The sequence below is a fragment of the Cottoperca gobio genome, chromosome 15, assembly GCF_900634415.1.
Source record: "Cottoperca gobio chromosome 15, fCotGob3.1, whole genome shotgun sequence".
NCBI lineage: Eukaryota > Metazoa > Chordata > Actinopteri > Perciformes > Bovichtidae > Cottoperca > Cottoperca gobio.
Window position 1 is genome coordinate 21,578,980 of NC_041369.1, and position 12,866 is coordinate 21,591,845.

The window sequence follows — 12,866 nt, forward strand, 5'->3', positions numbered from 1 at the left end:
GGTTCGTCATGGCATCTAAATGTCTAAAGTTTGTTGGTGTGGAATCAGAAAAAACACCCTAGTTGTCCTTTTTATTCTTCAGCTAAAGGACACACATGAAGCCACTTTGTGATAAACAATGTGTTGGTGGAATAAACGCCTGCATGGCTATGAAGATACGCACGATAAATACATGCACATGGATGTGTACGTGTCTTCCATTGAGGACTGCTAAGAGCTGCACATTATCAGCATCATACAGACATGAACATTTCTCCACACTGAAGTGTCTGCTTTAGTTTTGCAAACACCTTTAAATGCAGATATGAAGTTGTCTGCTTCAGGCCTGCTGATTGTAACCAAATGCACTTGTGTTATTATACAGAACGAATCATAAAGGCTGGTGTATAATCTGGTAACTCTTTCCAGTTATGACTTAGTTGCAGTATTTGGAAATACAGCAACAGTTAAACAAGAGTCTTGTATCTTCAAATATGCAATATAGTCCTATAGGAATCATGAACATATGCAACTAATGCATCATTACAGTTATAAACTCAGATGTTCTGTATATTTTTTAATCTTGCTTAGTTAGTTAAACATATCTAATATGAACATACAGTTAAATGTTATGTATTCCATGTACATAAATAATGTATTAACTAACTTGAAAAACACATGCATAGTGGAGCAATGGTTGGAAATATCTTCGTTGTAACATCAAAGTGTGTTTGAAAAGTCAAAGCTGAGTGTTGGTACCTGATGGAAGCAGTCTGCTGGACTCCATTTCCTCTGCAGCATCCTGAGAACACAAACAGACAATACATAATAATACATTACACATCAATGCAGATAAAAAGCAAAGTTCACTCAGAAACTGCTGATAAATGCATTTGTCCAAAGAAGTTTGACACAGTCTGCGTAGACAGTCGGAACAGTAAAGAGAAAACATGCAAGAACAAATGTACGTACGCATCTTGCTCCGTCTGAACAGCCATCTTTCTTTCTGTCGGTAATAAACGTTGTTTTGTGTCTAACGTGTGAAATCAAGGGACGTTTGTTCTGCACGTTTAAACATCACAACGTAGCTTCTAACGAATAAATGACATCATGTCTTTATAAATGTTGCAGAAGGATTCAAAAGAATGTAGAGAGACGCCGTCCGGGTGCAGAGGAGCAGCTCTGGGCTACCGAGAGCGCGCGAGGTAAGGAGGCTGCCCGCACGCGCACACATGACCGTCAGCGGCCAATGGCGGGGGGTGTCGGCTCGTAAAATAGTTTTATGACCTGTGTGTGTGTGTGTGTGTGTGTGTGTGTGTGTGTGTGTGTGTGTGTGTGTGTGTGTGTGTGTGTGTGTGTGTGTGTAAATCATGCAGACAGAAATGAAAATGTGTGGCAGCTGCATTCTAGAGAACATTTTATTTCCAAATAAAGCATCACACACTTCTACACAACACACACGCACGCACACACACACACACACACACACACACACACACACACCTTGGTGAATAGATCCTCGGGCTTCTCTCTTGTTTGAAGGCCTCTGATCCACTTTACTGCGCATTTATGTTGCGTGTTTATTTGGTGACTATTTTGTGGACAACGACGAATAAAAGCACTGAAGTCAGAAATGTGTTGGAAGGTACAAACATCACCGTGATGTGTGTCTGATGTGAAGGCTTCAAAGGCAGGAAAGCAAAAGCTTAACCCCTAAACCTTTAAACAACAGAACTAACACAGAAAGAAAAGGTGGGGGGAACATTTGTGCACCAATTAAACAAAAATGCAGTCGACAATTTAAACCACAAATACTCATGTGCGTAATGTAGAAATGGATTCATTACTTTTTATTCTGGATAATAACACATTTTTGTGAGAACCTTTTTTAAATGAATGTAAATTCACAAGACATGCAGTGTATGTCTGCTGCTTCTTTGTTCAGTTCCACACTATCAATAGTATGATTCACATTATTCAGGAGAATAACTTGAAATATTCACAGATTTTAACCCTTTTCCTGGCGAAATTCTCAAATATTTTATTAACAATTATCGAAATAATTACAATTGTTTGGATAGTTTAGGAGCTTATCTCTTATTGTTTGCAGGGATTATTTTCTTACAGCTTTCCTCCTCACTGAGCCGCTTTAATCCGTGTGTGACCACGTGGGGGCAGCGGAAACCTGCTGATATCACTGAGCTACATTATCATCCATCTATAGTCTGTTGCTGTTCCCCTTATGAATACAAGAACGATAAAGAAGTCCAATGTGACATTGTTTTGTCACTTTAACTTTTGATACAGAACATATTGGTTAAAGAAGAATAAGCTTCACAACGATCTGAGGAAGAATAACTCCTGGTTCTCCACATGTTCTATAACTTACTTAAAACCTTTTGTAGAAATAAATACAAACTGTGTTTTTATCACTGAGCTCATCACATGAGTCTTTTATTTGCAGCCTCTGATGGAGGCAAAGCACTAATACATGTGTATGTTGTAGTCCTTTAATAAAAGCTGTTCATTATTCTCTGTCTCTTTACATCTTACTTCTAAAAGAGGTCCGAAAAAGAATATATAAGTATATATTATATATATATATATATATATATATATTCTCTTACATATCTTCACGTCTCATATTCTTTCTGCACGACGGGAAGATTGCCGCAACAACAAAAGGAAATGAAATACGTGTTAAATGAGTGGTGAGAGCATTTCCATGGCTATGATCCCACCAGACACTTAAATAAATGTAGCTTATAGTGATCAGAGCATGCTCAGAAAATCATATTCATTTTATGCACACCTTGAATAAATCACCATTCATTAAGTCCGAATGGTGTTTTGCACTGCATCTTCCTTCTGCACATTAAAGGAGCTGACGTAAAATATTGTAGTGATCACTCATTTCCATTGTTATGACTAGTGGCAGCCATTTTATTTAAACTACCACGATCCACCTGTGCATGTCTGCTGTTTCAGTTAAAGGGAGTCGAATAGGAAGAAGCTTGAAAACAGAAAATCCGAAAGCTTGCTGTGAGATTGTGACTCCTGCATGTGTCACCTGGAAACACACAGAAGCTGTAAAAACCTCTAAAATAAAATGTGTTTCCCCCACTGAAGGTGACACTCAGAGCTCAGCGTGCACGTGCTTTGATATTTTCAAGGATTACTGCATAAAACCAAACCTGGTGTTGGTCGCGGTAATATATCTTCTTTGTTTTTGTTTAGGTCTATGATTTATGATTTGTTTTTTATAGCCATGCAAATCTGTGAGAACAGGAGCAGAAAGATGTGTTGACAACATTTTAATGCCTACATTTGTTAGAAAACTATAATTTATGTTATAGGCTACTTAATCAGCGGTGAAAGAACGTGAGCCTTTTCAACACGCAGGAGTGTTAATGCTTGTTGACAGAACTATTGTCATGCTTTTCTAATTCTGTTATGAGATATTTGTATTTTTAATAAGAAAATGGATAAAATACCTTTTTATATTTAAATACTCTGAGAGAAGAAGGGGTACGTTTTTAATCCAGTTAAACAGAGATTAGACAGATTGTGTCAGTGTGCCGGTGACTGCGGAGAAAGCTTTATTTTGAAGGGGAGAGTGGAAGTAGAATAACACACCCATCTGACTGCGGTAAGATGCAAGATGCAGCATTTATATCCAATGTTTCCACATGTGAACGATTGTGGATTTGTTTCTTATTCATTTAACTTGCTGTCTAATATTAAAACAGGAACATGAGCATCACCTCAAATCAAAGTTAATATTACTGAACGTCCCTTTCCCTTTATATATTTCCCAATATCTCCAAACAAGGGAAATGTCTTTCTTTAATAATTGTATAAACATCTTTAGATGTAGGCTAAATACCAAAAGATATTTCCTGAGTATAAATGCCTCAGAAAAGCCTGAGAATTCAGTTTAATTACACAACTTTAGTGAGCAGGATGAATCAGTTTCACACTGAGACATGCTGAGATTCAGAGTCCGGGGTGCGCATCATTACATCACCTCTGCCGCTCAGACAGAACAACAGCTCCACCTAGCGGACACATCCAGTCACTGCACATGCAGGCAAGAGTGTTTTTATATGATTAAAACACGCTATATAAATATATAATAACATAATAATTAGTCAGTTTGAATCCTCACTTAAAATAATATAATATTATTCACAGTAGGCTGCATATTGTCCCTCCTAAGAATACTTCAGATCCTCCGCATAAAGCTGCAGGAATCGTTTTTCTAAATAATCATTTTACATGTACCTGACTTTAGTTTTTATAGTCTAATGTTATTGTACCATCGTGGATTAATTTTATGTTATTACAGATATTGTGTTGGGAACGACATTTAATCGGGAGCAATAATTTGAACATTACTTGCCGTCCTATTTAATTTCTGCAGCACAATAAGGATTCCCTTTGTTGTAGTTGACTGTTAATGCGGGTGTTTCTTTTTTATGACTCCATTAAAGTAAGCCCTATACATGAAGGGATTTCTAACCAATTATCGTTTTTGTAATTCTATATTTTTGCCTGTATTGCACACTATTTATATTGTATTTGTTTGCCGTGAGATTGGGTAGTTTAATAGATGTTTTATTTTGTTATTATGGAATTTTAACTGCAATTTGAAGGTTTTATTTGCAAAAACTGAAAATGGTCATTCTTTAAAAACAAAACATCATTTAAGAAAATTAATAAAAACAGAGTGGACGTTTTTGCAAGTGTTCCTGTCTTTCTCAGCTTTCCTCTATTTCATTATATATATATATATATATATATATATATATATATATATATATATATATATATATATATATATATATATATATATATATATATCAGCGCTCAATCGACATATGGAATTCCTCTATTTCATTCTTTATATATATATATATATATATATATATATATATATATATATATATATATATATATATATATATATATATATATATATATATATATATATATATATCAGCGCTCAATCGACATATGGAATTCCTCTATTTCATTCTTTATATATATATATATATATATATATATATATATATATATATATATATATATATATATATATATATATATATATCAGCGCTCAATCGACATATGGAAATAACTCACACACTGCGTGCGTGAAATTTTAATTTAGAAAATGAGACAAGAAGGTTATTATCTCCCACTTCTTATTCATTGCAAGAAAACCCAGAAATAGAATTAAAATCCGGTCATTTATTAAAGCAAAGCATTAAAGCTGTTTCTTTTGTTGGCTTTAGAAAGCTACGTTGAAGAGTAAAATCATGTTAAAACTTTATAAACATCACCGACAACACAGATCCAGACTCAAACGCTACTCGGACATTTACGCCTTTTTCCCCAGATGTGTCTTGTCATGTGCCATGCGTTTTGTGGTCTTGTGGTCTGTACAAATGTGATGGAGGCTGTCTGTGCTCATCTGCAGACAATGACTTTAACATTTAGAAGGACATATGAGGCTCCAGGGCAGGAAAGGGTGTCCAATAAAACCATATAGTCACGATGACTGTCTGGGATAAATGACTTTATGGTGGCTCACTCTGCGCGTCTCTGTGTCTCCAGTTGGGGGGAAAGTCACGTTTATTCTCCAAATGCATGCTGTTGGTTTATGACCCTGCAGTAGGATGAGCTGAGCGCATTATATGGCCGCAATAAATGAGGCAAACCACGAGGCGCTGCACTGACTTTGACAAAACAAGGAGGCAGAAATGTCTCTCTGTGGACTGAAACTCAGACTCCATACATGAGAGCAGTGAGACACCTTGACGTTGGAATAATATAATCATAATAAAAAACGTAATTAATCGTATTATTGGTCTATAATCCGATGAGACATCAAACACGAGATATTGCTTTTGTAGTCTCGTGTAGGATTACACCATAATAATAAAGAATAATACGATGTGAACAAGACTCGTTTTACTATTACAGCGTCGAAGCAGTCACTTTTACTGCAGTACTTTAGCAGGATGTTGTGTGTATCTCACTGTTTCATACAGAAATATAAACACTAAGTTTATTACAGCTGCAATAACCAAATGTACTGCTAGTATTGTGTGTGTTTCATATACAGAAATATATAAACATTTAATACAAACATTTTAAATTACAATACAACTGTGATTTTGTTTCAGCTATAATTAAATTGGCTACAAAAATAGTAGGTAGAAGTAAAAGAAGAAGAAGAAAGAAATTACGTTTAATGCAAATATTATATAATTATTAATTTAATTAGGCTGCATGGTCCTATATAGTAATCTAACCAAACGATTGCATACATACAATATTATTATTATTATTATTATTATTATTATTATTATTAATATTATGACTAGTAATAGTTGTAGTAGTATTTTGTTTGTTTGTTTCTCTATTTCATAGAAACATTATTAATTACAATACAACTGTAATTGTATTACAGCTAATCTAACACAATATTAAATGGGCTTTATTATCATAATGAGTATCGTTATTATTATTATCATGAGTAGTATTAGTATTGTGTGTGTGTTTCTCTATTTCATAGAAACTTCATTATTACAATAAGCTACAACCATCATTTTATTAAAGTTAATTTAACCAAGTGATCGGATACAAAACTATTAATGATATTTAAATAATCGTTATCGTGATTATTATTATTATTATTATTATTATTATTGTTATTGTTAGTATTATTACTACTAGTAGTAGTATTAGCAGCAGATATTATGTCCGTAATTATGGTAAGTATTATTATTAATAGTATTATTATTATTATTATTATTATTATTATTATTATTATTAATAATAATAGAGGTATTAGTATTATTATTAGTAGTAGTAGTAGTGTTAATAGTATTAATAATAATAATAATAATAGAAGTAATATTATTATTAGTAGTATTAATAATAATAATAATAATAATAGAAGTAATATTAATATTGGTAGTATTATTATTAGTAGAATTAGCAGCAGGTATTATCTCCGTAATTATGGTAAGTATTATTATTATTATTGTTATTGTTAGTATTATTACTACTAGTAGTAGTATTAGCAGCAGATATTATGTCCGTAATTATGGTAAGTATTATTATTAATAGTATTATTATTATTATTATTAGTAGTAGTAGTAGTAGTAGTGTTAATATTATTATTATTAATAATAATAATAATAATAATAATAATAGTAGTAGAAGTAATATTATTATTAGTAGTATTCATATTAATAATAATAATAATAATAGAAGTAATATTAATATTGGTAGTATTATTATTAGTAGAATTAGCAGCAGGTATTATCTCCGTAATTATGGTAAGTATTATTAGTATTATTATTATTATTATTAATATAATTATTATAATTATTAATAATAATAATTGTGGTATTAGTATTATTATTATTATTATTATAATAATAATAATAATAATAATAATTAGTAGCAGTAGAAGTAATAATATTAGTGGTAGTATTAGCAGCAGGTACTTTGTCCGTAATTATGGCCAGCCTAAAACCAACCCAAATGACCAATGAAAAGAAAAGAAGAATAAAAACAACAGGGAAAGCACATAATTAACAATGATGATGTCATCCATCTTTTATTTCACTTTTAAAAAATCCCCACGAGCAGCACATGAGAGCAGATGAAGGTTCGCGTCATCACAGCGCAGGCCGGCCGCTGTAGGCTAACATAGCCTGTTGTGTTTCTCCCACAGAGAATGTGTTTAGAGTCTCATCCTCGTGAAAAAACCCACTAAAATACTGGTATTCCTATAATATTCCTCTAATATTTGAACTAGATGTTATCGTACATTCTAAACTTAAAAATAGGTTGTGCGTTGTTTCTGTCTGTAACACGTGGAACATGAAGTGTAGCTGTTTATTCTTACAGCAGGTAACAGAAAGCAAACCATCACACTGCTGTCACACCATGTAGCTTAGCATGACTGGTGCGTGTGTGTGTGTGTGTGTGTGTGTGTGTGTGTGTGTGTGTGTGTGTGTGTGTGTGTGTGTGTGTGTGTGTAGGAACATAGGCATGATCTGCATTAGACTCATATTAACAGATATACACAGCAACAACACAGCAACGACAGCAACAACAACAAATTCGTCCATTCAGCTATACATGCACAGTTTATAAAAAAAACGGAAAGACAAACAGGGACGCTTGTTCTGTTTTGAGGAACAAAATATTCCCTTCTTGATATTATTTTTAGGGGAGACTGGGGAAGGTTGTAACACAGAGAATTGCTCCAATCAGCAGCAAGATTAAAAAAGCACATGATTATCTTCGACAGCATTACTCACCTGGACACATGAATACAACGTGAGTTATTTTGGTATTACAGTTTTTTTATTGTATGTATTATTATTATTATAAGTTGCTTGTTTGTTTATTTTAGAGTTAACATGTTACAAACTTGAGTACGTTCCTGTTCCAGTATTCATCTTACGTACAATACAGTACGTAAAGTTATTTTATGCGTTTTCACTTCACTATTTCAAGAACCTGCTCCGCAACAAAACTTAATGTCAAGGAAAGGATTGTGGTTAAAAAGAAGTCGCCTACGTTTGTTACGTAACTTACGTACGTTAAATTAGGTAGATTTTTGGTTTCACATGGGACACAAGCAGTGGTCTCCTCTCTTGGATAACATGGGTTACAAACAAATTGATTATGTGGGTTGTATACGAATTATAGTGTAGCCTACTTAACCCTTTTCATATGTGCGGAAGTAGGAACAGTGAATATGAATGTCTATAAGGTTTATATTCCAGCATGTTAAAAATAACCTCATAATGATCTCGTGGTGATTTTAGTGCATCAGTTCTTCTGTGACACGTCTGCTTCAAACACATGTGAAATAATCACACTTCTCTTGTTCATCTCATGAGGATTATCTCACATTCATTCACGCTTTTGTTTCATGAAAACTGCATGTTTGCATGTAACATGTTGACATGTTATACATCCACGTGTCTGTAAAGGTGTGAGACTGAGACTGAAGAGCAACACATTGACAGTAAATGTGCTTTGTGTGTTCGATAACACTGGACCATGCAAACCACTTCAAATGTCAGTATTTTAAACCAATAATTAAAGCTAACAAATAGATCAATTAAATCATTATTTATATCATTTATCACAGAAACTGTGTTTTAGGCAGTTAGTCTATTATTATTATTATTATTATTATTATTATTATTATTATTATTATTATTATTATTATTATTATTATTATTATTATTATTATTATTATTATTATTATTATTATTAGTGTTTGGCTCCTGTTTTGTTTAGCTTTCTTTTCCACAAGTATTTTTATTCTAATGCCAAATAAGCTCTTTATTTAAGGCCTGAACAGACGAAGTCATGTCTGGCACAAGGAACGCACTTTTTATGAGGACAATAGTTTAAGCGTTAAATCATAAAACGCAATTTGCATTTTGGCAGAAAGCACAGACAATTTATGTGAAGTCAAGTGTGTGTCAAGTAGTTTCAGTTTGGGACATGTGAGATATATAACCTTATCAAAAACAGATGTGTTTTAAAAAAGAGCAAAGTGTTTGATATCAACTAATATGTTTGTGTTGTTTCTTTTTGTTTCAATGTGCGGATCTGTTGCGCGTTATTTACAAGTACCCGGGGGGGTTATGGGTTCACTGTCTTCATTGTGTAACATGCAGATGGATTTTCACCAGAGTTCAGGAGGTTTGGACTTAAAAAGAACAAAAGAAACGTTGAAAGGAAGATTTTTGCAGTGAAGTGTTACAACACATCCGGGTCTCCCCTGCAGAGCGCCACCGCTGCAGTTCTCCAAGGCAGCCATGTTAGCTTCACCATCCGTTGCTTAGTAACAGCCAGTGCCAGCTGATGTTATTAAAGATGTGTTGGCATCTTGGAGCACTGCGTTTCTTTTATCAGCTATAACATCATCCCCTCCTCCCCTATCCTGGAAGACAGAAAAACATCCCCAGCCTCGTCTCTCCAAGTCCATCATTCATTCCCACCCCTCCTCTCCCGGATCATCAGCTTCTTCATCTTCATCCGTCTGTTCTGGAACCAGATCTTGACCTGTCTCTCTGTTAAATTTAAGAGTCCTGCAACCTCCAGGCGCCGGTCCCTGGTCAGGTACATGTTGAAGAGGAACTCCTTCTCCAGCTCCAGGGTCTGGTATTTGGAGTATGGACACCTTTTCTTCCGGGTCGACTTGGCGTAGATCCAACTAGCTGCTGGATTCGCTGCAGAAGGAGACACAGGGGGGCATAGCTTTATACTTGTGTGTGTGTGTGTGTGTGTGTGTGTGTGTGTGTGTGTGTGTGTGTGTGTGTGTGTGTGTGTGTGTGTGTGTGTGTGTGTGTGTGTGTGTGTGTGAGTTCAAAGAAAATATTTTCAGGAACACATTTTATGAGCCTGCAACTTTTGGCTCATTAGAAAAAGTAACAAACACATGTTCCTACCACAGCTCCATAAATAAAGTTTCTGTTTCCTCCTTTAACATTACACCGTTTTATTAGCACCAGGGTTGTTTATGTCCTCGTTTTACCCTTCTTTCTTTAATTTCAATAATTTAACATAATGTGACATTTTGTAAGATTATATTTGACCCCGGACCTTTTAAGATGAAAATGCTTCTGGGAGGACACTAAGCAACAATAAATACAGCAGAGTACCCAATAAAGTCTAAATCTCTGCGTGAGTGCAGGCAGGGGGGGTAAAAAAAAAAGCACAACTGAGCCTCATTTTTAGAATTATTAAACTGCAGTCAGGGAGGGATGTTTGAACCTTCGGCTCATCTGAAATGCTTTATTGGCCACTTTAAAATAACAAAAGTGAAGCAGCCACTGAGTGCAGTGAAAGATTAACAGACAGCAAGGGAGCAACAAGTATTTTGGCTTTACACTCTTCAGAGAAGACATCTTTGCTCACTTTGCTCTAAATTATTTATTTGATTGGCACAGATCTGCTCAAAACTTTTATTTCCCAATAAGTAGAACTCTTAGATGAATCCTGGCGATTTAAAATGTTTAAAATCCTAAGTTTAGACACAAAAAAGTGTATAAAATAGCGTTTTATTCAATTGAACAATAGACTACATTTACAGAAAGTTACAATGCCAGGGGTAAAAAATACACTTAGCAAAGAAAAGCCAACATAATTTATAATGATTGTTATTATCATTATCATTATTTGTATTTGTATTTTTATAAGCCCTGTCATATTGTTTTGCTTCACGAGATGTTTTTTGGTGTTCCTCTGTCATTTTTGTTTATTGTATTCAAACTTTAAAAAAATAATTGTGTGGATTTCAAGTTAATAATACTAATAATAATAATTATTATTATTATTATAAAGGGGATTTGTTTGCTGCTTGAGGCATGTTGCATTCTGAAGTTACTCCTGTGCACGCTACACACAGTAAAGGACCTGTTGAGGTCGTTTTGGATAGACATTACAATTTATTAGCTACAGAGGTCTTCAGACTGTTTTTCGTGCATTAATTGCAGAAAAATGAAATAACTTATCAGTCTACTTCCTGCACAAATCCGAGCAGAGAAATGCACTGGAAGCCTACCTGTGTTTTCTCTTTAGTGACAAATTGTTAAATAACAGCAATAGCATCTTAATTATTTTAATGGACTATAAAGTTTTATATTTGACCGTTTACAAGACATTTATAGGGCTATAAAAGTCACACACACTTACTTGCTTACTTAGGCCACATTCACACACACACACACACACACACACACACACACACACACACACACACACACACACACACACACACACACCTGTGCGTTGCCACTTCTAAAATGCTAATAAACATTCCTGAGTTTGCTATATCTGTTTTTACCCGGGTCAAACGGTTCCTTTGTTTTTCTCTCCTCGTCCTCTGTTTTGGGCTCCGGCTTCCTCCTCAGCTCCTCCACGGTCCCAAGCCGCTCGAGGACCACCTCAGTCGGGCTCGCGAAGCTGGAATCTCCGGGGCTCTCGTGTGACGGCGGTGAACTCTCCGGTTTAACCGCCTCATACCTGGGGCTCGGATTGGAGAGGTCACCCTGAGCGGGGACACACCCGGGAAAACCGACCGACACATGTGACAGAGAGGTCTCCGAGGTGGGAGTCACCCCCTCCCAACAGCGGACGAACCTGCTCTCGGAAGCGGCCGCGGATGCGAGGTGTTCGGTGTGAGTCTGCGGCTGCGGGCCGTAGTATGGGTGGTGGTGGCCCAGGAGGTGATGTGGATGAAAAAGACCGGGGGTGGACTGCAGCTGCGGAGAGGAGGGCGAAGAGGAAGTCGAGGTGTTAGCCCAGGGAGAAAAGCCATTTAAGCTCGTTTGTTTGTTGGAAAAATGTGAAAAATCCGGAATGTGTGAGCCGGGGGTCCCCTCCTCCTCCTCCTCCGCTCTCCGGGCAGGCTTTGCGCAACCGGCCGTCGAACCCGGCAAACCTCCCGGGATGAAATGTGCACCGTACGGCTCCTCAGTCTGGAGCCCCATCATGGAATAATAATTCGTTAGCGACATGTTTATTTTATTATTTCAATAAAAAGACACTTAAGTGCGACTGTAAAACGTTAGATGGGCTGGTATAGTGGCTTACATCCTCCCCTAAAATGGTAGTATTTTTTTTTCCTGCCCTTACCTTCTTCTCGGCTGCCCATTGGTTAATAACGTGGATCACATGGTTAGACTGTATTTACCCAGTATAGGAAATAAATCTAATCATTCTTTTGTGCTCAGAAATGTGATAGTAGAGCCTTCAGTCTGCTGCCAGATGGGCCTGAATGTAACGTTATAGCTTTATAAAAAGCTCTGTTCTTAAAACACCGTTTAACAAGCAGA

At 35.7% G+C, this 12,866-nt stretch overlaps 1 protein-coding gene across 1 annotated transcript; it reads right to left on the bottom strand.

Moving 5' to 3' along the window:
* Nucleotides 1-9,970: 9,970 nt before the first annotated feature.
* On the bottom strand, nucleotides 9,971-12,603 carry LOC115019769 (homeobox protein Hox-D9b-like). Its single transcript, XM_029449351.1, has 2 exons — nucleotides 11,876-12,603; nucleotides 9,971-10,259 (listed from the first exon to the last, which is right to left on the bottom strand). The coding sequence occupies exons 1-2, from the start codon at nucleotides 12,546-12,548 to the stop codon at nucleotides 10,015-10,017; spliced, it is 918 nt and encodes a 305-aa protein (XP_029305211.1). The 5' UTR covers nucleotides 12,549-12,603; the 3' UTR covers nucleotides 9,971-10,014.
* Nucleotides 12,604-12,866: the final 263 nt, after the last annotated feature.

What these genes read in the sequence shown, in the direction of transcription:
- LOC115019769 (XM_029449351.1), bottom strand. Translation starts at nt 12,548, where the DNA reads ATGTCGCTAACGAATTATTATTCCATGATGGGGCTCCAGACTGAGGAG. An exon ending in AAAGGAACCGTTTGACCCGG is followed by an intron (nt 10,260 to 11,875) that starts GTAAAAACAGAT and finishes CTCCTTCTGCAG; the next exon opens with CGAATCCAGCAGCTAGTTGG.